The sequence below is a fragment of the Gekko japonicus genome, unplaced genomic scaffold, assembly GCF_001447785.1.
Source record: "Gekko japonicus isolate JY-2015 unplaced genomic scaffold, Gekko_japonicus_V1.1 scaffold2305, whole genome shotgun sequence".
NCBI lineage: Eukaryota > Metazoa > Chordata > Lepidosauria > Squamata > Gekkonidae > Gekko > Gekko japonicus.
In genome coordinates this window covers 249164-274178 of record NW_015169247.1, presented here as the reverse complement: position 1 = coordinate 274178, position 25015 = coordinate 249164, and the positions used below count along the sequence as shown (strand labels likewise).

General features: G+C 51.0%; 1 protein-coding gene across 1 annotated transcript in view; it reads left to right on the top strand.

The window, feature by feature from the left end:
• Positions 1-4697: 4697 nt before the first annotated feature.
• Positions 4698-25015, top strand: part of TBX15 (T-box 15) — a 162755-nt gene continuing 142437 nt past the window's right edge. The window contains exons 1-4 of the mRNA XM_015416481.1: positions 4698-4947; positions 6557-6670; positions 7571-7631; positions 23212-23333. Of these exons, the coding sequence (XP_015271967.1) occupies positions 4698-4947; positions 6557-6670; positions 7571-7631; positions 23212-23333 (547 nt within the window). The remainder of the gene's footprint in view (positions 4948-6556; positions 6671-7570; positions 7632-23211; positions 23334-25015) is intronic.

Genomic DNA, 25015 nt, shown 5'->3' with positions numbered 1-25015 from the left:
GACAGAGAGAGCGTTTCTCTCGAAGAACCTTCCCGTCTCTCTCAGTAGTTGTTTTAAGGCGGCTCAGTCGACCCGCTCAATCTCCGGGGCTCTCTTGGCTCTCCGGCGGGAGCCCCGTCTCCAGAGTAAACTTTTTATCCGAAGGCCAATCCGGACCTGCGCTGGAAATTCCCTGCTTGGAATTCCCAGAGATTTCTACAAGCTCAAATGCTGGGGAGCTTCAGACGCGGGATTTCCAGCGCTCGCCTGGTTTGCGTTCCTTGGGCTTTCACGGGGCTCCGTTGAGCGGACTCGACGCTCGATCCGCGTCCTCGGAAGCTCCACGCTTCCCTCCCTGCCGTTTTCTGCCCTGCGTGTGTGTGGGTAGCCCCGGCAATATCTCTCCCCCAGGGAACGAAGCATCAGGACAAGGGATCGTGGGGAACCGCAAGGCCGCCCCCCCCCCTTGCCTGCTCCAAAATGTCAGGACTGGGTCGCCAAGACACCCCCTTCCGCGGTTGCCCCCCTTTTGCTTCGCTCTAGAGTGTGGAAGGGGGGGGGAGAGCGATCCCTCCCCAGCCTTCCAGGCCGTCCTTTCCTCTCTCCAAGAGAAGCCGGGGACCAGGCGGAGAGCCCCGAAAAGAGGGGCCGGCACTCCCTCTGCCCGGCGATCCGCCATCGTCGATGGTCGGCCAGAGAATCGCAACCTTCGGTCGCCGGCTGCGGGGGAGGGGGGGAGAGAAGGAAAGAAAGAAAGAGAGGGAGAGAGGGAGAGAGGAAGAGAGAGCAAGCTCCCAGGTCTTGTGGGATCATCCGGGGGGAGTCTGATAGAGAGAGGGAGAATGGGCGGGGGGGGGAGCCGCGCAGAGCCCCACGCCGAAGCTCCTTCCCCGGACCGGCAGAAGGCACCCCCCTGCTCGCCTCCCTTACCTGGTCCCCGCCGGGATTCCGTTTCCCCGCTCCGCTGCCTGCCCCGCCGCGCTGGCGAAGCGGCTCTGTCCCATCCGACGGCCCTGGGGCCTGCTCGGGGCTCTCCGGGGGCGCTTCCCGGCGGCGGCGGCGGCGGCAGCAGAGCCGGCCCTCCGACGGCCCTCCCCCCCACCTCTTTCCCCGGCAAAGGGGCTGCTGGGCCGGAGGGCCGCCTCGGCGCAGCCTCCTCCCCCCCCTCACCAAATCCTGCCCGCAGCGCCCACCAGAAACGCCCATTGGAAAGGCTCCCTTTGTCCTCTCCGGTCCCCGCCGCCGGCGCAGGGAAGGGGTCGGCCCCGGTCCACCCTCCCCGCGCATGGGAACGTTTCATCTCCCCCCACCCCTCTTTCTCTCTCCACCGGAGGCTGAAGCGAACCAGATCTCCGCCTTCCCTCCCTTCTTCCCATCGGAACAAAACTCGGGGAGAGCCGAAGCCGGCGGCGATTTCCCGCGACGGAGTCCCGCAGAGGTGCCCGGCGGGCCGGATAGGCGTTATAACGCCGTAACAAGTATCCTAACCCAATAAGCATTACAGCGCCGGCTTTCTCTTCTCCTCTTGCCAACCTAGCAGTTCGAAAGCAAGAAATTGCAAGTAGATAAACAGGTACCACTTCGGTGGGAAGGTAACAGCGTTCCGTGTGCCTCGGTGTTTAGTCATGCCGGCCACATGACCACGGAAACGTCTTCGGACAGCGCTGGCTCTTCGGCTTTGAAACGGAGATGAGCACCGCAACCCTGGAGTCGGACTCGACTGGCTTTCGAGCAAGCGAAACCTTTACCTTTGCTCGAGGGGACGGCACTCCGAGGGCCAGGGGTCCCGGCAAAACCAAGCCCGGCCAGCTCCCAAACGACTCGCGTCAACCCCCGCAGTCAGCCCCAAACCGCGGGCTTCTCACCAAGCCCAGGCCCGCAGCCTTGAAGCCCCGTCGCTATCTATCCCCCAGTCCAGGCCGGCGACCTCCGACGGCATCCAGAGAAGGGGCCCCGCTTAGGCCTGTGCCGAAGGCGCGGCAGATGGACTCCCGTGTCAACCCCCCTGGAAGCCGTAACCCCGCAAGCGGCGGGCCCGAGAAGTGCTTGGGTGTGTCGTCCTAAATGAAGCGCTTTCTTTTAGGGGGAAGCGCGAGGCTGCGGTCACACACACACACTCGACCCAACCCGCTTTCAATCCACTTTCAGCGCCGTTTCCCCCTAGATTTTGGGAAGAGCATTGGAAGTGGATCGAAAGCGGATTGTTTTGTGTGTGTGTGTGTGTGTGATCGCAGCCCAAAGAAAGTCAGGCAATTCGGGAGGTGCGCCCCCCCCCCCCCCATTCCTCCTGGTTGACACCTCTTCTGCGCAGGAAGGGTGGGCGGAAATAACAGGCCGTGGAAAAGGATCGGCCCTTCATGATCGGCGTGTGCTGGAAACCAACTGGGGTCTTTCCCGGTCCGTATTTGTGTCCCCCCCCCCTCCTGCGCCCTCCAACTGTGTACCTGGATTCCAGCATTTTAATCTATCTATCTATCTATCTATCTATCTATCTATCTATCTATCTATCCATCCATCCATCCATCCATCCATCCATCCATCCATCATCTATCTATCTATCCATCTATCCATCTATCCATCTATCCATCTATCCATCCATCCATCTATCTATCTATCATCTATCTATCTATCTATCTTTCATCATCATCATCATCATCATCATCATCATCTGAGCCAGTTTGGTGTAGTGGTTATGTGCACAGACTCTAATCTGGGAGAACCGGGTTTGATTCCCCACTCCTCCACTTGCACCTGGCTGGATGACCTTGGGCAAGCCGTAGTTCTGATAAGAGCTGTTCTTGAAAAAGAGCAGTTTCTGTCAAAAGCTCTCTCAGCCCCACCTCCCTCACAGGGTGTCTGTTGTGGGGAGGGGAAGGGGATTGTAAGCCGCTCTGAGACTCCTTTGGGTTGTGAAGGGCGGGGTATAAATCCAATCTCCTCCTCCTCCTCCTCTTCCTTCTTCCTTCTTCTTCCTTCTTCTTCCTTCTTCTTCCTTCTTCTTCCTTCTTCTTCCTTCTTCTTCCAATCATCTGTCTATCTAATGTATCTACCTCGGCCTCTATAGCTCTAAGGGGTCTCGGCTGGACCGGCGGCTCTGCTGGAATCTTGCACGGAGCTTCGCGGGAGGGGGGGGGGCTGCCTTCCCTGGAAGGAGAGCAGAGGGGCGCGGAGTTATTTCTTTTTAAAATACATTAAAAAAAAATAAAAAAACAAAAACCCCAATCTCAGGGCCAGCCTGAAAGAGAAAGGGGGGAAGGCGGCCCCTGGAAAGAGACCGCGGCCGATCTCCCCTTGCCCGGGATTGGAGCGCTTTCTCCTGGCGGCCCCGCTCCTCGTCTCCCCCCCCGCGCACATCTGGGTCAGGCCGGGGCCCCGGGGGTGGGGGTGGGGGGGGGCCTCCGGCCGGCAACGACCCCATGGACCAGCTCCCGCCAGGCCCTCCTGTCTTCCGCCGTCCTCTGAAGTTGGCTCAATTTCATGTTCGTTGCATCGATGACACTTCGAGAGAGAGGGAGGCTGCCCCACCGCTGGGATCTGAGCCGAGGCCGGCCCCCAAAAGATGAAGCGCGGCCGGCCAGCGCGCCTCTGAGCCGGCGCCGGCGACCCGGGCGGGCTGCGCTGCTGCGTCTGCGGCTCCATGTAGGAGCGCCTGGGCGGCCGTCGAGGCTCGGCTCGGCTCGGCTCGGCTGCGGGGCTCCAGGCGGGCGGGCGAAGATGAGCGAGCGGCGGCGCTCGGCAGTGGCCCTCAGCTCCCGCGCCCACGCCTTCTCCGTCGAGGCCCTCATCGGCTCCAACAAGAAGCGCAAGCTCCGCGACTGGGACGCCAAAGGCCTGGATCTGTCCATGGAGAGCCTCAGCCCGGACGCCGACGACGCCGACGGGACGGCCCCCGCCCCCCCGGGACTCGAGACGACCCTCCACGCCGCCGCCGCCGGTGAGTCCGAGGCCTCCGAGGCCCCCGCGGGAGAGGGGGGGGACCGGTGACCCTTTGGGGCTGGGGGGGGGGCGCTCCCCGGGGACAACGGCTCAGCCCCTTCCGGGATCTCTCGCTCGGCCTGGCGGCTGGCGCTCTCCCTCCTTCTCCCCCCCGGAGGCCGCGTTCCTCGGAGCGGGCCGCGCTGGCCTCCTCCTCCGCTTCCAGCCCCGGCCAGGAATAGATCGGCCCCGCCGGCGGCGGCTATGAATAGCCCCCGCGTCCGAGCCGACCCGTTGCCCCCGCCCCGGGGGGGGGGACGACTTGGGCGGGGGGAGCCGAGCCGAGGGGCGCCTCTCCCGTCGCGCAGGGGCAGGATCGAGCCCTGCCGCGGTCTACTCGGACGGGGAGGGGGGGAACTAGGCGTGTGTGGGTGTGGGGTCCCGCTCGCAACCCGGCCCAGGGCACCGCTTTCAGCACCGCCTCTCCTCTCCCAGACCGGATCGAACCCTTTTGGAGTGCGGGGGGGGCCGAGACCGGCGAAGTCTTAGATGGGGGGTGGGACGGTGTGTGTGTGTGTGTGTCTGTGGTTATAAGAAAACCCCCCCCGCAGCTCCCAACTCCCTCAAGAGGCCGTTTCCGCGGCTGCTCCCGCCCTCCTTCCCTCCCTCCAGACGCTTGTCTGAATCCGTCGACGCGCAGGCCCGACCTCGGCGGGTGTCTTCGGCTGTTCGGTGGGGCGCGGCGGGGAAACCCCTTTCGGACACGGGAACGGGAACGCCACGTCCCCCCACCCCTCCCGAGAATGGATCCCGGCCCTCTCGCCATTCGGGAGCAGTCCGGGGCTCAAGGGGTTTCAGGAGCGCAGCCCTCTTGCCCACGGGAATGGCTCGGCGGCGGCCGATCGCCTCTGACGGCGCGGCCCGGTCCTTCCGCCCTCCGGACTGAGTCCTGTCCGGGAAAGAGATTCGGGGACTGCCGAGACAGCTGCGCCGAGGCCTCCGGAGCGAGAAATTCCAGGGGCTGGGAAATCCGCCGGCTGCCGACGTGCGCGTGTGTGTGTGTGTGTCCGTGTGCTGTACAAAAACGGTTGTTTCATAAATGCAACATTCAAGACAGATCTGCTTGCTGGGAAAAGAATTCAAACCCGGCGTGTTCCGAAAAGGCAACCCCCTCACCAACGTACGGCATTTAAAAATAACAAATACAAAAAATGAAATTGATCTCGCACGAGCTGATTTAACAGTTGAGGCAGAGAGAGCGACCGAAAGGAAAGGGAATTAGAAATGCGAATTATTTACTCGTCGTTTACTAAATCTTTACTAATCGTTTACTCAAGGCGCCCCCTTCGGATCCAGGCCCGCCCGGCGTCCCCAGACCTTCCCGCGGCTCCTTCCCGCCTGAATTTCGGGTTTAAAAGCTGGTTCCGATCCCGGGCCAAGGAAGGGCCCGACGGCGGTCCAGTCCCGGAGCCTGCGGGTTCCGTTCGGAAGAACTGGTCTCTCTTGCACGGGAAATCGCCCCGATTCACCGTCCCCCCAGAACCAAGAGGCGGAAGGCTCCAGTTTTCGGCCTCCCTTCTTTGGGCCGTTGCCTCTCGGCTCCGCGGGATTCGCCGCTGCACGTTCAGCCTCCAAATCGATTCGGTTTCTAAAAGTGTTTCGCAGCCCCAACTTCGGCGCTTTTCCTCGACGACAAGCCTCCTCCCTATGGATTCAGGGGGACTTACTCCCGTGTAGGGCTGGGGCCTGGAATCTCTCCCTCGCGCTGAATTCCATCGTTTCGATTTCGGCGTGGTTTTTATTCCCGATCGCCGCGCTCGCAAAACGCGTCGAACCGGAGTCGGCGCTTGTCGCGCTCCGGGTTCGGCCCTTTGCCTCTGAGATCCTGCTGGAAGCCTCTTTTGGATACGGAGTCTAAATACAGATGTTCTGGGGAACTCCTCCAGAAACAGCTGGCCACTGAACAGGAGCCGTTTCTGTGGACGTTTCCAAACTTTTCCTTCCTGCTCCGAATTTAAGAAAACCGAGAGTCGCTGTTTAAAATACACTGTTTAAAATACGCTGTTTAAAATACACCGCTCCGCTGGCCCAAATCAGGGCTATTTCAGAATCTCTGCCAAAGAGATTTGGTTTGCTTTTCGCTCCTAAACTGTTTGTCCGGAGGTGGAATCGGGATCCCGGAGGGAGAGAGGAGGCCCGAAATTATTTGAGCCGGACTCCGCGCCCAGAGGGACGGAAATACAGAGCGGACGAACCCCGAGGCCTCTAGGTGCCTTCGATCTATCTCGAGTCTCGACATATTTGAACCTAAAAGGTGGGTGGGTGGGGTGGGGGGGGGGGGGGGGAATCAACGACGACAACAACTGAAGGCAAATCTTAAAACCCCCCAAACGGAAGACAAATATGAAAACGAAAAACCGAAACCAAACAACAAAAAAACCAAAACCTCGCTGAAATTATAATTTAAAATCGCCCGGGTCGTTTTAACGCGACCGGATTGTGTGCGCCCGCGCGGGGTCCGTGTGTGTTTGAAAAGGATTGCCTCGTCCGCTTTCCCGCTGACTCTTTAGGGCTGTAACAGCTCGAAAATATTTAGGGCACAGCTTCAAATATTAAAAACGCAGCTGGCTCCGCTTTCCAACCTTCTCTTTGGCTGCAACAGGTTTTGCCCGCCAGGCCTGGGACCGAATCGCCCCGTATTTGAAGCTGCGCCCCCGCTGCGAAGGTTCCCGCTTCAATCCACAGGCGACTATTGAAGGCGCCCGGGATGAACATCGTAACGGTGTGGGGTCATTGGTGGCATTAGAACTCGGGACGCGTGGCGGTGTTAAAACTTGTCTGGGTGGCTAGTTCGTGCGTTGCGCGCGCTCTCGTGGGGATATTGTTATTCCCCATCTCCAGACCCGGGGAGAGGAGAAGAACCTCCACGGTGGTTGCAAACTTTCGCCAAGCCTTTCGGAGCTCTGGATCGGCCTCAGGGAGGGCGAAGGTGAGGAAGGCGTTTCAGTCTTTACCTAAAAAGGTCCGCCCTGCTCGGAGGAGGGTTGTTTTTTAACGCCTCAGTTTATTGCAGCTCCGCCTGATTCCCCCCCCCCAGTTGGTCAATTTCAGCCTATCCCCCTCCCCCGTTGGTCAATTTCACTGGAAATTGACCAGCTGGGCCATCAACCGAAGAGCGACGCTTCCTAAAAGCTACGGAGCCGGACTGTTCCCTCTAAGCTATGGAGTCTCATGAGCAAAAAATCTACTTTGCGCGCTACTGGCATTAAAGTTGTGAGCAAGTGATTTGGCTCCTGCATTAATTAGTTTGCTCTGGAGCCATCCTTCCTGAGCTGAGACAAAAATGTGTGAACTGGTGGATAAAAAACTGTGAGCTAGCTCACTCTAACTCAGCTTAGAGGGAACACTGGACTTGACCCTTTAAGGATAAACGACGCAACATCCCCCGGGGGGCTGGCTTCCTTTCGCGACTTCACGGGCTTCGCGGAGGCCGCCGGCCTGGCCCTGAGCTGGGGGAAAGCGCCGGTCTCTTCCCTGCTTTTGGAAAGTTCCGCCCCCAGTTAATGTTCTGTTTTACGAGACTCGCCTTTTTGATCCCACGCGGTGGATTTTTAATCGAGGCTTTTTATGGAGACGGTTCCCGGGCGCTTGTTTTCCACCGGGGGTCTGTTTCCAGGGCAGGGGCGCTCGGAGGCGAAGGGGACGGATAACTTGCTGGAAAGTTTGACCAGATACTGGTGCGCGCGAGAAGGGGAGGGGAAAGCCCCGGGGCCGAGCCAGATTTTATTGCCCTGTGCTTTCTTTAGAGGGTGGGGTTTTTTTTGGGGGGGGGGAGGAGGGTTATAAAATGTACCCTCTGACCTTATAATAAGCAGCTTCACCATACTGCGCCAGGGCTCTTCCTGCACTGGGAACTCAGCCCCCCCTTTAAACTTACCCCCCCTTCTGCGCCCACCCCCGCTTTTCACCCGCCATCTGTTCCACAGCAGTCCTGTGCAGGCAGCCTGCCACTGTGCGCACAGACCGGGGCACGGATCCAACGCCGCCATTAGAAAAGGCACAGAAGGGGAGATCTCTGGCTTTTCCTTTACACGCCCCCCCCACACACACACACACATACACCCTGGGAAGCAAAGTAGGAATGAAAGGGCTCCAGCTCAGCCGGGCCCAAGTGGGGGAATTGCTGACCCTGCCAAAACAGCATAGGGTGATGAGGGTCCTAACCAGTGTTCCCTCTAAGCTGAGTTAGTGTGAGCTAGCTCACAGTTTTTTAGCCTCCGGCTCACACATTTTTGTCTTAGCTCAGGAAGGAGGGCTCCAGAGCAAACTAATGTATGCAGGAGCCAAATTGCTCTCTCACAGCTTTAATGCCAGACCAGTAGGCTCACGAAGTAGAATTTTTGTTCACAAGAGCCCGCAGCTTAGAGGGAACATTCCTGACTCCTGCTCAAGGCTCCCTCTAAACTGTGGCGTCTTGTGAGCAAAAATTCTACTTGGTGAGCTGCTGGCATTCAGGCTGTGAGTGAGCGACTGGGCTGCTCTATATATTGATTTGCTCTGGAGTCCTCCTTCCGGAGCGCAGACAAAAATGTGTGAGCTGGAGGCTACAAAACACTCTCTCAGCTTAGAGGGAACACTGGTCCTGGGAAGAGAAGGCCCCTCTGCCTCCGCTGGTGCTGCCTTTCGCCAGGTTTGCCCGTCCCCTCTAGGTGCTCCATCCAGGGTTCGCACTGAAGGCAGGCTGGCCAGGCGTCCCGTAACCCTGGGACCCTCTGCGCGATTACGCCCTTCCGTAGGAACCACTGGGGTTGGGTTCCACTCCCTCCAGGACATGTGAATTGTCCAGGAATCCTCTGAGAATGGAGGAATGTACTCAAAAGAGGGCTTTACCCAGCAAGCCAAACCTGGTGTTTAATGGTCACTGGCTTGGTGGAGTCGAGTCTCCGGGCCTTCCTGTCTGGCCGCATTGACTTGGAGGTACAGTCTGCTTGGAATCGGGGCCGCAGGCTCGGAGGCCGAATCGATTGCGAGCATTACCCCCCCTCCCCCTTTCCTGGATTAGTTGCCATCGGGCCTCTGTGACAAACGCCTGTTTTCCAGCTGGCTACAGGGCCCACCACAGCATAAGAGTGCAAAAACGGAGGCTTCCTTACACAGCCAGAAGCTCCTTCGGAAGTCATGGGCAATGCCCCCTCTAAGCTGTGGAGTCTTGTGAGCAGAAATCCTACTTTTGTGAGCTACTGGTGTTGTGCGCCAGCGATTTGGCTACTTGTTGGGTGATAGTGAGATATTGAAAAGAATGGTATTTAGCAGAGATAAGATAGTCCAGCAGAGCCAGAGTAAGATAATTCAGACAGAGAGTCCATGTGTGATTACAAATATAAAGTTTTTACTAAATTCTAGCATGGGAAGGGTAACTGGGATGAAAATAACAACAGAGCTAAATCGCCTACATCCTTACTCTACAAAGACAAAACTAGAAGAGAGAGTTATGGCTGCTCTTCTTGTTCTTCAGAACACCAAAACAAAGACGGGAAGAGAAGCCATAAAATGCTAATACACCTTGATTCCTAGATCAGGGAGAAAATTCCCCGGCATCCTGAAAATTCCCGACATTGGTTACATGAGAAACATGTGACTTCCTGTGAGTAACATAAACAAACATTTAACCCCAGATATACTGAGTGTTTTCAACTTGTAATATCCAACACTACTGCATAAAATTAGTTTGCTCTGGAGCCCTCCTTCCTGAGCTAAGACAAAAAATACGTGAGCCGGAGGCTAAAATACTGTGAGCTAGCTCACGCTCACTCAGCTCGGAGGGAACACTGGTCATGGGTCATCCCTCCAAGGAAGGTGCTCAGGGTTGGAGAGAAGTCCAAGGGCCCCTCCGCCTGTACTTATGTGGACATTGATCTGGTGATTTCCAGAGGCTTTACTTCCAAGCAACTTTCCAGTGTCCACCATAAACTAAGCCACTTCGATTTATCTGGGCTGAAGGCCAGACTGTAGATCCATTTAGGGGTAATCAGACAGGGATGGTGGGAGTTCTCTCATAATAACTAATTTACTGATATAGAATAATGTGAAAAACAAGAACTCTACAAGTATATTGTTTTACTAACTCTTTTAAAACTAATATTAAGTTTAACATAAAGGGGGTCTCCCACTCTTGGGTTTTTAGTTAGTGTGGGTATCTTTCCTTTATCCATAGTTGTAGTTCCCCTTCCTATATTTTTTCTTTGCAGTTTGTAGTCTTATTGAAAAAATAAAAATACCCCTCCGGGGGTTTAAAAAAAGAGAGACAGGGATGGTGGGAGCAGCCTGAGGCATTAGAAAAGAAATGGGCCGTGAGACTCCCCACCCTGGCCTCTGGGGGATATTTTAATGCACACTCTGAAGTATTACAATGGAGGTCAGGGTGGAGATTCAGTGCCTTTCTTTTTCTCTCTTATCATTTGAGAGCAATTTAGCGGAGGTTCAATAAACTTGCAGCTCTTTTCAATAAACTTGCAGCTCTCATTAGTAACGTGGTTTTCAGCGAGGGAAGGCGGCGCCGTATAGCCCGATCCGAAGCTAGGAAGGGTCAGTACTTGGAAGGGAGGCTGCCAAGGAAGACTCTGCAGAGGAAGGCCATGGCGAACCACCTCTGCTTCTCACTTGCCTTGAAAGCCCCTTGCAGCGGTCACCAGAAGTCGGCTGCCACTTGACGGCACTTTGAACACACCCAATGCGGTTCTTGTGCCATTTTGTTAGAAGAAAAGTTAACAAGGCCCAGCGAGAAGCCCGGCTGTTAGGAGTGGAGGAGTTCCGACTGCCGCTGGCCAGTGTGAGCTGAGCCGCTCCTGTGGTGCTGCCGGAGCTCTTGGGGTGGAGCTCTGCTCAATGCTCCCTCTAAGCTGTGGCGTCTTGTGAGCAGAAATTCTGCTTTGTGAGCTGCCGGCATTAAAGTTGTGAGCGAGCCATTTGGCTGCTGCATACATTAGTTTGCTCTGGAGCTAAGACAAAAGATATGTGAGCCGGAGGCTAAAAAAACGGTGAGCTAGCTCACACTGACTCAACTTACAGGGAACACTGCCTCTGCTCATTGCGGACTGCCCAGCAGAGGCCCAGCAGGTTTTTTTAGCAGGAATTCTCCCTGTAAGTGAAATGGCCAATCCACTCCTTAGACTGAGCAAGTGGGGACCCACAATGCTTGTGGTGGATCCCTTCCTCCTCTTATCACACCCCCCATCACCGTGGCTGCTGCTCCTGGGCCTGGTGAGGAGGTAAGTTTGTACGTTGTCTGGGGGAGGGGATTTACACCCCCCAAATTTAATTTTTTAAGGATTTCAGGTTTTTCTGCAAACATGGGAGATTCCCCAGGTTTGCAGAAATATCTGTTTTCTTTCCGTGTGCCCCCAGTCTGCAGATTTAGATATCCGCAGATGGGGGCCACATGTGGCTATTCGTATACAGATACACTGAAAACTTTAGCTATGGGGGACTGTTTTATTCTTTAGACGTCGATCTTATTCTGACTCTTTTCTTTTGGGCGGTGGGGGCTTGTGTCTGTTGACTCTGTCGCGCTCTCATGTTGCACCTCGCCACCGATTCTCCACATTTTCCCTCTCAGCTACACGGCATCTCTCCTCTGTGTAATGGTCTCCCTGGGAAAGCTGTAAAATATAATGGGGAGTGGGGAAATATGCTCCCCCTCACGAACTGTTTGGAGTCAGTTTGGTGTAGTGGTTAGGTGCACAGACTCTAATCTGGGAGAACCAGGTTTGATTCCCCGCTCCTCCACATGCAGCTGCTGGTGTGACCTTGGGTCAGTCACAAGTTCTCTCAGAGCTGTTCTTCCACAAGCAGTCCTCGAAAGAGCTCTCTCAGCCCCACCTACCTCACAGGGTTTCTGCTGTGGGGAGGGGAAGGGAAAGGAGATTGTAAGCTGCTCTAAGATGCCGAGTGAAGGCCGGGGTATAAATCCAATCTCCCCCTCCTCCTCCTCCTCTTCTTCTTACAAACAAACAAACAAACAAATACCTTTATTGGCATAAAATATTAAACAGTTGCCATAGGGTAAAACAATCCTATAAAATTTGTGAAAAATAGATAACTTCTAAAACATTACAAAGGTATGTCTATTTGTATGAGCTTAAATTATAGCCAAATAAAAATTTTCCCAACCGCAAAACCTTGAATTAAATTATACAAACTCATTGAACTCAATTAGAATGATCAGGGACATTTTTTCCGTTTTATAAGACCATAAAAGAACTTGGCAGTCAATTCAATAATCTCCGAATCTCGAGAAGTAAGGAGGTAGTGTAGCTTGCTTCCGTCCGGTTGGCATGCTACCTTGCTAAGGGGGACTTCCAGAAATTTCGCTCGAATGTCGTTTAGCAAATTACAACGTAGAAATACATGCTCAACTGTTTCTATTTCTCTCTTATTGCATCCGCAATATCTAATTGCATAAGGGATTTTCTTATATCTCCTCTTCTTCTTCTTCTTCTTCTTCTTCTTCTTCTTCTTCTTCTTCTTCTTCTTCTTCTTCTTCTTCTTCTTCTTCTTCTTCTTCTTCTTCTTCTTCCTTCGCAGTCCTTGCAATGCTACAGGATCTGCCCAAACTAATCTCTTTTGCTCTTCGGCCTGACGACTGGCCTTCAGCTGCTGCGGGAAGGATATTTATAAAGCTGACTGCCCTCCTGCCTGGCCTCTGGCACTTATCCCCCCCCCCCCAATCCCAAACTGGTGGGGCGTAGCAGGTGGTTAAGGTGGACGGGCTGCTTACCAGGGTCCCTGGCTTGTTTGTTTATTGCTCCCATGGGGAAGGGAAACAGGCAAGGATTCCAGGCACATTTGATCCGGGAAGTCAAGTTGCCCCCTCCGCCCAGCTTCGCTCCCAAACACACCGATACCCACTTCAAGGGGCAGCCGGGGAGGAGAGCCCCGAGCGGATTCACCGAGGAATCCATAAATTCCAGGTTAAAAGTCGCAGCCTTGAATCGGACCCGTCCCTTATGATCCGTGGTTAGCACAGAGCGGCACTGCAAGCAGTTTATTGGATTCCCTCGATCTCCATATGACTGGCCGAGTTTTGCTTTCAGAATGTGATCTCCCCGTTCCCCGAAACATTGACCCGGGGGTTATTAAATTCTTCTCACAATCAATTCATTATTTCCAGAGGCCTCAAATTGTGCCTGGTGCTTAATATTGATGAATTATCCTTGAAGGGAAGCTTGTTTCAAACTGGTCCGATTTTGTTTCCTTTTCGACCCGTGTTGAATTTAAATAAGCCCAGGAAAGCCCTATGAATCGGCCTTCTATTTACTAAAAAGGTTTAATTGGTCCACAGGTATAACCGGAATCCTCAGGTCTGTGCAAACACCTAAAGAGGCTCTGTTTGGTTTGTAGGGTGCAAGCCGGACGCAGCTTGGCACGTGTTTGCATTGAAAGTATGAAAATAAGTCCTTGAGCGGAGAGAGTAAATTACCGCTGTGACTAGATCCAGGTGGGTAGCCGTGTTGGTCTGAAGCAGTAGAACAAAGTTTGAATCCAGTGGCACTTCTAAGACCAACAAAGTTTTATTCAAGGTACGAGCTTTCGTGTGCAGGCACACTTCTTCAGATACAGCGAAACAGAATTTCCTCAACCATTACATATGGAAAGGGGGAGGCTTAGTTGCCAGGAAGGGCCCATTAGAGTCCAGACAGAGACAGAAACAAAAATGGAAGTTACCAGTCCATACAGATAGGTGGAGGGTGAGCAGTAAGTGACCAAACAGCATAACGAAGCTTCTTTAAGGATCGAACAGGAATAATAACCTTAGTTGTTTAAAGATCGAACAGGAATAATAAACTTAGTTTATATGGTAACCATTTGTTTGGGTTCTTAATGTAATGGTTGAGGAAGTTCTGAAGACGAGACGGAAGCTGTACAGAAAAAGAGGGAAAGCCAGCTCGCCCCTGGCACTTGGTGGCAGACACATTTAGTAAAAGCGCAAGAGCAGCAAATGACGTAACCTTCCCCACCTCGCCCACATCCCACAGGCCTGAGCTCACCCCTTCTGTCTCAGCCGAACCACAGACAGACACGGAGGCTTGAAACAGAGAGGTCGATGCTTGAAACAGAGAGGTCGATGCAGTAAGAAGGCCGACGTTCTTTGGTAAACAGGCTCTTCATAATCTGAAACGCCAAATAAATGCCCTTGCCAGATTCCAGTTCTATATGGGTGGGGGAATGTTAGCTATTGGGTTCCATCGTACCCCGAAACATGCTTGTCGGGGTTTTTTTGACCTGACTGTTTAACCAGACACTCTGTTTCCCCAATGAGTCATTGTTTCAGATTAGGCCAACGTAAAACTTGATCATCCTTATACGGAGTTAGGCCGACTCAAGGCCATGATTTTCACTTGGCTAAGGAAAGTTTAAGTCTGGATAGCGTCAGTCCACTAGTCTCTCCTTTCTCTTTTTCTTCTCCTTCCACTTCTTAGCAACTGATGACTTGCAGATTTTAGAATCTGAATTGCGGCGATCTGTTCCCTGCCTCTAAGATGCATGATGGGATCTGCAAGCTTATGATTGGATTTATGCTCCACTTATTCTGTATTGTGGTGTCTAAAGGGGGAAGGGGACAGCTCGTAAGGGAAGTGCGGCAGAGAGGGAATCCTGTTTGTTCCATGAGCAGCCACACAGCGTCTGATGTGAAATCAAATCATTCCCCCCAGCTTTTGTTTGGTGGCGGAGGTGGAAAGAGCTATCAAGTCAACATGACTTACGGCGACCCCATAGAATTTTTTTTAATTAATAATTTATTGCGTTTTCTCAAAAAAGGGGGGAAAAACATAATGTGATGGTACCATAAATTTAGACCGATTTCCCACAAGCAGCTGTGCCGCCCTCGGCTCTTCCCTCTGTTGGAATTGCGAGTTGTTTACACTTCAGCCATTACAGAGTCAAATGTTGTTTGTTAGCAAACAGGATGTTACGTTACATAATATATTCAATGACGGGAAAGTTTGTGGGAGCTGTTTACCCTAATAAAGTGACCTTTTAACCTTTGTATTGGTCAACTAACATCTTGTTTGTAGAAATGCTTTGATCTAGCATTAATGTATTCACAAGTTTATGGCCCTTTGTGTGAACCAAAGTGGTAGTTCTCTTCTAGAAGCCAAGACAGATAGAAAGATGTAGCTGTTAGCATATATTACTGAGAGTAACTAAGTATGTAACCTTTTATTTTACTTATTTTATCTAAAGTACCATACCCATGTTTTATTTTGTTTTTATTGTAAAGATATTTTTCTTTTACTAAGTGTGGCTCTTGTGTTTGCAATACGACCATCGACCTTGAATTAAGAATCCCAACACACACACCCCATTGTATTCGTCAATTTCCCACTACTTGCTGCACGGCTGCATTTTGACCCGCGATATCTCCCAATTTCCCCTGCATCTTCTCAATCCTTGTTTTTTTGAGATCGAGAAGACGTGGGGCTGCTGCGGGTCACAATGCGGCCATGCAGCAAGTAGTGGGAAATTGACGAATACAGTCGGGCAGAAGGGAAGAGCGAGGGCGGCACAGCAGCTTGTGGGAAATTGGTCTTAGAGTCCAGTGGCACCTTTAAGACCAACAACGGTTTACTCAAGGTACGATACAACGGACACTTTATCAAATACGTTAGAATGACAGGCAAGGTTCAGACTTGTCGCCAGAGAATGAACAGCAAATCAAGATGTAACATGGTGATGATCAAGATATGCAAAGTGACACTAAATAACAAGTGAAGGTTATAGGGTCAACCGTTGTAAAGCAATAAATATGTCAAACTGGCAGAAAAAATGTCTAAAGGTGTCTTTTCTAATTGTGGGAAGTGACTGGGAATTTTCATTCTCCCCTGTCAGGCATAGTACAATGTAATATAGTACAATAACAACGATACATCTATAATCTGTAAATTAACCAGAGTATATAAACGCTAATGTAGGAATATACAACACGCAGTAAGTAAATCATATTTGCCCTGTTTGCCTTTTCACCGTTTTAAACCGTATTCTCAAGGTACCTAAATATCTTTCAAAATTACCACAAAGAGTTATCTGTTACAGCAGGGACATCGGCATGTTCTGCAAGGTATCCCATAATAGGGAATCAAGTCGCCACAAAGTTAAATGAAGATGATTAGGAAGTAAGACATGAGAAGTTGTCAATGATTTTGGCCACGATATAAAGGTCCCGTGACTTTTTGTGTCAGAGCGACAGGTCTGGTGGTGTTTTATCTTTCCCTCGTAACGCTATAGCTGATTTTGCAGCAAACAGAAGGATAGAGATGACTTCAGATTGAAAAAGGGGGCAAAAATCAGGTTCCCGTCAATTAAGGAAGAAGGGATTTGGAGTAGGAAGAGTTTTCAAGGCAAGAGGTGGTCTAAAATTGCCTGACTCTGTGTCATGACCCTGGTATTCCTTGGAGGTCTCCCATCCAAATACTAGCCAGGGCTGGCTCTGCTGAGCTTCCGAGATTTGACCAGATCAGGCTAGCTTGGGTCAAGGTTGATCAGCTTTTGTTTACTGTCAACTTTTTAAGCTGCTGGCTTTTCAAAGACATTTAATCTCCATGTTCCATAGAGTCATTTCACATGAAGCGAGTTTTAGAATATTTTAGTTTTATTTTCAATATTTTTAAAAAAAGTTTCTTAAAAATGCAAAATGCTGACAACATGATTTCAAAGTCACACCACACAGTGGCCCCGGTCACACGGCAAAGTTGCCGCGGGAGAGGCACGGAAGGTGGGCGAATTATCTGGGCACGTTCACACCCCAACATCTGGGAAGTGGAGCGCACCCGTGGCTTACTGCTGACAATGCGCATTTAAAAACTAGTACTTCCAAGGTACTAGTAAACGTTTGCCACGGGCTGCCTCCAGATGCCCGTGGTGTGATCGCGCCGGCACGCGGCATTCCCCTCCGGTCCCTCGTTTACCCGCTATCACCGAGGGAAGGACCCGTGCTGTGCCGCCGGCGTGTCTGATCGTGTAATCGCTAATCAAACTACGCCGGGGCAATTAGCCATGCCTCCCCCCCGGGCCCGTGTGCCCGGGGCCCGTGTGCCCGGGGCCTGTGTGCCCGGGGCCCGTGTGCCCAGGGCCAGTGTTAAGAAACACCAAGGAACCAATCCCATACTTCTATCATACGAAGCCATTGTCGGCAATGGCCATTCCTCAGTAAACTTATCTGGCAGTGCATGAACATCTCAGGTAAGACTTCCACTCTGAAATTTTAATTTGGACATTAGAGCCCCTTTCCAAATCCTCAAACCCCCACCGCTTGATTTCTAGTGGGACACATGAACAGATGGAACGGCCTTATACTGAATCAGAAGTCAGTATTGTCTACTCAGACCAGCAGCAGCTCTCCAAGGTCTCACCCAGAGGTCTTTCACATCACCTACTGCCAGATCTTTTAACTGGAGATACCGGGTATCAAACCTGAGACCTCCTGCATGCCAAGCAGATGCTCTACCACTGATGCAATGTGTTTGGCTCGCAGTCGTTAACAAACAAGCGGAGTCCCCTATTTGTAGCATAGGCACAGCCTTTTAAATGACATAACCTTACCGTAGAGTCTGAAGGTAAATTTCATCCAGTGAGAGCGACAAGAAGACTACAGTTTTGTTGCCAGAATGGCTGCATTTCGGAGGACATATTTTAAGAACAGAGGAGAGGCAAAGCTGGGCACCTCAATTTGTTGCTGGCTAAGAGATATTTGAAATGTTCGTTCAACGCAGCTGGGCCCTAAAAACCACAAATATTTTATAATCCTGATGGAGAAATTGTATTTTGTGAAATTGGGTGTGGGGGGTTTGAAATTCTTAGGAATACACCAAGGACATAATTCAGCAAAGTAATTTTAGGTTTTCTGAAGATCTGGAAACTGAAAGTCCTTAACTTTGGATAGAACATGTTCCGGGCCTTCATATCAATCGATTGACATCTGTGTCCCAATAAGGGTTCCACCCCCTTGCCGCCGGCTGTGTTGTCCTCCTAGCCATCTAGTTTGGAAGGTCAGGCAGAGACGGTGATGGCGGTTATAAGGGGACATTGCAGGCAACTACTCTGAGAAAGATCCAGATGCGAATCAAGAAAGCAGCCTGAACATGTGTCATTTCATTTATACTCTGCCCTTCTCCCTGATGGCTGCATCTTTCTTCTCCTTTTTGTCCCCCACGCCCAAATCCTGTGAGTTAACTAGGCTGAGAGTCCATTGCTGGCCCAAGGCCACCCAGCAAACTTCTGTGGGGGATTCGAACCTGAGTCTCTCAGATCCTAATCTGATGCCCTAACCCCTATAACCACACTGGCTGTCATAGTCCACAAATCCAGTCAGATCCCTCCATCTTGGCGATTCCTCCAAGGTACTCTGAACCTTAAGGAAAGATGGAGAAGGGGAGGTAGAATTTGCCCCTGGAAGAATTTGTGTCTGGCTCATTGAGTCGCTGTGGCTGTTAATTTTCTCTCGCATGGAGAAGAAGGTGGCAGGAAGCAGAACGAGAGGGAGTTAGGATAGACGATGCTACTTCTGAAGTAGGCTTGGGGGGAATCACTTTTGAACTCTCCCCAATCACTCACTGCACATGGAACCAGGGGTCATTTCCTGCAGGAGCGCACAGGAGCGGAGCTCCGGCAGTAAAGAGCCCAGGGGGCGGGCACATGCAACAAGCCCCACCCCCTGCTCCCAGCAGCCCTCAGTCAGAGCAATAAGCAGCCACATAAGCTGCAGAGCTCCCCCCCCAGGCCCCCCGGTCCAAGACAGTCCAGTGGCACCTTTAAGACCAAGTTTTATTCTGGTACAAGTACAATGTGTTGCCTCAGGTGACCCAGCACCTGAGATGTTTCTTGGTTTCTCACTGACTCCTCACATGAAGGGGTCATCTTTTCTTGGTCAGCTTCTTGGCCCCTCTCATCTTTCCTTGGTCCTTTTGAAATGGCCCGTTTCCACAGGCCTACCAGAGACGGGTGCTCACTCCGTCACGCGGCACTAGGGTCTTGAACTGCCGAACTACAGACCTTCTGGTCTGCAGCTTAGCATCTTAACCTCTGTGCCACTGCGGCCCCATTATGCAATATTTTTGTTGTTCAGTCGCACAGTTTGGTGTAGTGGTTAAGTGCACGGACTCTAATCTGGGAGAACCGGGTTTGATTCCCCACTCCTCCACTTGCACCTGGCTGGATGACCTTGGGTCAGTCACAAGCTCTGGCACAGCGGTTCCTGAAAGAGCAGTTTGTGTCAGAGTTCTCTCAGCCCCACCCACCTCACAGGGTGTCTGCTGTGGGGAGGGGAAGGGAAAGGAGTTTGCAAGCTGCTCTGAGACTCCAAGTGAAGGGCGGGGTATAAATCCAATCTCTTCTTCTTCTTCTTCTTCAGTCGAGTCCGACTCTTCGCGACCCCATGGGCAAGATCTCGCTAGGCCCTCCTGTTTTCCGCCGTCCTCTGAAGTTTGCTCAATTTCATGTTCGTTGCATCTGTGACACTGTCCAACCATCTCATCCTTTGCCGTCCCCGTCTTCTTTGACCTTCAGTCTTTCCCAGCATCAGGGTCTTCTCCAGTGAGTGCTCCCTTCTCATTGGGTGGCCAAAGTCTTTGAGCTTCAGTTTCATTATCTGACCTTCCAGGGAACAGTCAGGGTTGATTTCTTTTAGGATTGACTGATTTATGCAATATTATGCATAATACTTCTCGTTAAACACAACCACAGGTCTTTGTTTCGCTTGCTGTTCTCGTTCGGCATAAGGGAGCTTCCTGTGTTCTTGCAATCATGGCCTAAATTTTTAACATGGGGGTAGCCTTTCAAAAAGCGCCGCCCAAAGTGGCGCGTTCTAGCCTACCAGCTCTACTACCAGTACTGTCCTTGACTACTTCCCACTGCCGTCTCTGCACTGCAACGAGGGTGTAAATCTCAGGCTTTCTGTGGGCGAGTCTGAAGAACGTGCTCGAGGCAGCGAAAGTTGTAGGGGGGGGGAGAAAGAGCGGAGTGTCGACTGACGTCTTCATTTCGAAAGATTACATGCATTTTAAATAATCCCCCCCTCCATTTCCGCGCAATATTATTTTATTACATCTGTAGGAGCAGGAAGAAGTGGGCTTTGGAAGGACGTCCCTGTCTGGCCTGTGATTTCTGAGCAAATCCGGAGAGATTCCATTACATGCAGGAGTCAAAGAGTGACTTGCAAATCATCTATCACTTCGGCCTCTTCCCACTTGGGCCCGAGCTGTTATATCAAATATCAACACAACCGGCCTCCTCCAGCAGTGGCGGGCCCAGCAGCCGCATCCAGCCCTGTCTTGAGACAAACTGATGTTTTTTTCAGATGGGGAAGCAGAGGAGGGGGGGGAGGGGACAGCCCCAGACTCTGTTAGCTTCGGGAAAGGCCTCTTTTTTGAACACGGCAGCACGATCCTGCAACAGCGGCGCAGGCAAAGAACTCACGTCGTTCTGTCGCTCAAACAGAGGGACTGAGCATTGACGGCCTTAACCGTTTGAAGGGAGAAGGACATTTTAAAAATACATTTCCCTGATCCCTTCTCTTCACATTAGGAAGTTTGGGGTGGGTGGGTGTGAAGTGCATTCAAGTTGCAGCTGATTCACGGAGACCTCGTACCCGTGGGGGGCCATGATGCCCAGTGATACCTTTCCTGGAGCCCACCAGGAGTTTTTAGAATGCGGGTGGGGCCAGGTGGAGCTTTTGCCCAGCAATGCTTCTTCTGATGGGGGCGCTGGGCGTTTGATTAGCTGTGCGGATTTCCAAATATGGTGGCTTGGTAGCTGTGCAAGGATTTTCACTGCGTGAATAGCAGCAGCTGGCACTGTGGCAGCCGCTGGCTGGCTTCCCCTCCGGCAGCAGCCATTTTGTGGCTGTGCCCAGCACTCAGTGTCAGAAACCCAAAGGTGCCCACAGGCTCAAGAAAGGTCGGGGACCCCTGAGACAGGATTTTCAAGGCAAGAGGCGTTCGGAGGTGCTTCCCCATTGTGACTCTGGACTTCTTTGGCGGTCTCCCATCCAAGTAGTAACCAGGGTTGACCTTTGTTAGAGCTGATGAGATCAGGCTAGCCTTCTATACTTCTTTAATTCCTGCTTAGCTTCTGAGATCTGATGAGATCAGGTTGGTCTGGGGCGAGGTTTACACTTGGATGTATTTCAGATTTCTGACCAGGTCCCATTCTGAGGGTTCATGACAAACAGTTACGATTTATAAATAGCTTACTGGTATAGGGCTTCTGCCCATCAGTCACGTCTTCATGCAGCTTTTCCTTTCGATGAGTTCAGGGTGACATGTATGGTTCTGTCCCACTCAGTTTACTCCCCACAATTAGAGAAGACACCTTTGCACATTTATCTCCTATTTTGACACGTTGTTTTACTGTTCTATCCAATGTTCCCTCTAATCTGTGGGGTCTTGTGAGCAAAAATTCCACTTTGTGAGCTACGGGCATTAAAGTTATGAGCGAGCAATTTGGCTACAGCATAAATTACTTTACACTGGAGCCCTCCTTCCTGAGCTAAGACAAAAAAATGTGTGAGCCAGAGGCTGAAAAACGGTGAGCTAGCTCACACTAACTCAGCTCACTGGTTCTATCCCCCCTTAATTAAATCAGAGCAATGGTTGACCTTACAACGTTAGCTTGTTATTTAGTTTTGTCTTTGCATATCTTCAAACATCTTCATCATGTGACATGTTAAGTTGCTGTTCAGCCCCTGTCTGTAAGTTTGAACTCTTACCTTCTATTCCAATGTAATTGAAAAAGTGTGCCTTGCACGTGAAAGCTCATACCTTGAATAAACCTTTGTTGGTCTTAAAGGTGCTACGGGATTTGTTCTACTGCTTCAGACCAACACGGCTGCCCCACTCCATTCTACCCTCACAACAACCCTGTGAGGCAGGTTCGGCTGACAGAGAGTGACCGGCCCAGAATGACCCAGGAAGCTTCTTGCTGACTGGGAATCTGAACTAGTGTCTCCTTGGTCCTGACCATTTTTACCACACTGATAAGTACCATTTCTGTGCTCGGACAAGTTTATTTAGGAAGGCAGAATGACTCCACAGTCAGTTCAGTTGTTTTTCTGGCCTGGGGGGCGGGACAAGCTATATATGCACGCGCTCGCTCCTGGATATGCCAATGAAGTTTTACTGATGTTAGCCAGATTTTAGAGGTAGTCATAAATTGGATTACTCCATCCATACCCCAAACAGAAATCTGATTTAGTCCAGTTTCCTTAGAACTTCTTTGCCTGCATTGACTGTTTCGTTGCCTTGGTTAGTTTTTCGTTGTTTGCTTGTAAGGCTTTCTAATTTTTAACCCTACCTCTGTTCCATTTTTAAATTAGAGAGGGGTGCTGTTTGATTGAATTATTTGTATCAATTTAAGGAAATAGATATTTTTCTAATTTTTAGAAATAAAAATAATAAAAAAGAAATCTGATTTAGTACCATTTTTCTTAAAGGATGAGGATTCGAGGATTACATTAGCTATGGCGAAATTCTCCACGTGAATTATGTGGAATGACAAGATGATTATTTTATGACAAGGGTTAGGATTTTTTTTAAATGGTTCATCCCAAATTTAGAAGTCCAGAATTTAAAATATATAGAAATATAGATGTATAATAATAATGAAAATAAACAACATAATAAAAATAAATACAAATAATTTCGTGTGGCCTGACTCGAGACCTTAGGTCAAGTGAGTCGACCATTAAAGGAAGAAACCTGATTTGCTTGTGTTTATAGATTGCTGTTGTTTTCAGCGAGTGTGCGTTTCGAACAAAAACCAGAAGTAGAAAGCAGATAGTGAAAGCAGGAAAAAAATTACGAAGTGATTAGAGGCCGTTCAAGAACAGTTTCAATGGTGCCCCTTGGAATGGTTCTCACAATTCAACACAAAAACTGACCCTGGGTGGGCAGTAAAATCCAAAGGCATTAGGATCGGTTGCCCGATTAAGGGACCGCACAAGCTCTCCATCTCACAGCCGAAGCCGCGGCACATCAATGGGTGTTTGTGGGGAAGTTATAATGTCTTTGGACTCATGCCTTTGCATGAACGTTAAGCTGGCCACCAGATGGTGCCGTCAGTTTTGAACAGACAGTGATGAACCCCAGAGTTCCCATCATGCACTAAGCACTATCGGGATGATGAGAGAACGATGGCCCGGTGTGAGCGCCGCTTGCTTCAAACGTGTTGTGGGGTTGGGATCGATTTTGGATCATGGGAACGGGGCCCAATTCTGTTCTCATACTGCTTGATGTCTTGCACCCTTTGAATCATTTCGGTTTGCAGGACTGTACCCCCACACGTCTGTTCCAAGGGCGTGGACAAGTCAGAGAGCTTTTCCAAGGGAGAGGTTGTCACTTTGCGCCTTTGCCTGCTGATTGCTGAAACCCATGTCCAGTCCAAGACACGTACTGCCAGTAGCCAGGTCCAAGCCCAGCTTCGGCCTACAGGAACGCCATCCTACAGAGGGCTCTACTTGCTCTTGGCTGGCATGGGGCAGGAGTTGACAGGGATTGCCGAAGCCAATTGCCTCCTGGAGCCATGCCGGCATCAGCTTTGTTCTAGCTCAATCCTAGACTTCAGTACTACAGCCATGGCTCCCGAAGGGTAGATTAAGTTTAGAAGTGGGCCCCATATAAAAAAACCCACAGCTCTGGATACATCATGACCCCAAGAAGGAAGAGCATTTTTCTAGGGTTTTTTAACAAGGGAGATAAATAGACTGCATCTCTCTGTTAGCCATTGCTGTTTATTATTGAATCCCTGGCCTTTTATGTTGGGGATCTGGTAATGATTTAAATAAATAATAATTTTATTGACCTCATGGCTTCTACGGGTGGGAGAAAATTCAGAGGTGCATTCTCTTAATTCTCTTGGTGGTTTCCCCGGCCTTTGGCAGTACAGTTTCTCTCCACTCTGCTACTCCCATGATCCCCATACAGGGCTTCGCTTTCTTTAGGTCTTAAAATAATGCGTCTCAAGCAGACTGTCTCTTCTGATCTGGGTGGCCCCAGGTCCAGTCAAGAAACCTGGAGATGCCAACCATCTCTCGTGCCACGACCGTGATGTTTCTTCTCTTTCTGTAATCCCCTCAATGCCGATTTTTCTCAGTGACGGAGGTAGATGGGACTAAAAGGGCTACAGAACGATATATTTTCTGCCCTCCTCTTCTCAGTTAAAACTTATTTCGTCGTCCAGAAGGACCGGCCTAAGTGACAGCTGTTAGAAGCAGCAGCCAAAGTCGTCACTGTCTGTAGCTAACTTTGTCCCATTCAAGCATCTGTCTAATCTGGTTGCCCAAGACCAGCAGAAAGCATTGCCTCCGATGGAACGTCACATTTTCCTAGGGTATTTGAAGCATCATCTCCCAAGCGCTGTGAGGAGGCAGAAGCACGAAAGACCAAGGATAAAGGCCTGTCATAACTTGGCAGCGATTTGTCCTGATGCAGCCTTGTTTCTAGCAGACTCAGTACTGCGTATATAAGGAGATCCGGCATTTCCCTCTTGAGAGTACCAGCACCTCTTTCCCCCGAAAAAAAGCCCTGCTCAAGTCCCAAGAGTTTCCCCCCTCCCAGGCTCCCTTTCAGACCTTTAAGCCTCATGTAGATCAGCTACTCTCCGAAGGAAGGAGTTTTGACAACTCCGCCAGTAGCCCACGATCTTTTTGGCTCCCCTGTGTTGAAATCAAAATATGTTTTCTTAAGGGGGGGGGAGAGAAGGGGGAATGAGTTAGCAGTCACACAAGGAAGTAGAGAAACATCAGCAGGGGAAGACAAGGAGGGTTGTTACTGTGACCTGAAGAGCTGATAGAGAAAATGGAAAAGGTTTTAGGGATGTAAAATGGTACCGGTGCGATCCTAAGAAAAGTCTTCCTGAGTGTACAGCCTAGGGTTGCCAACTTCCAGGCTGGAGTTCTTCCTGAGTTACAACTCATCTCCAGATAGGGTTGCCAGGTCCCCTTTGAAACGTCGGCAGGGGGAAGGGGGATGCTCCCGGAGCTGGAAGCATCACCCCCCCCACATGCTGACATCATTGGAAGTGACATTGCACGCTGTGCCTACGTCGCCCAGAAGTGACATAGGCATGTCGA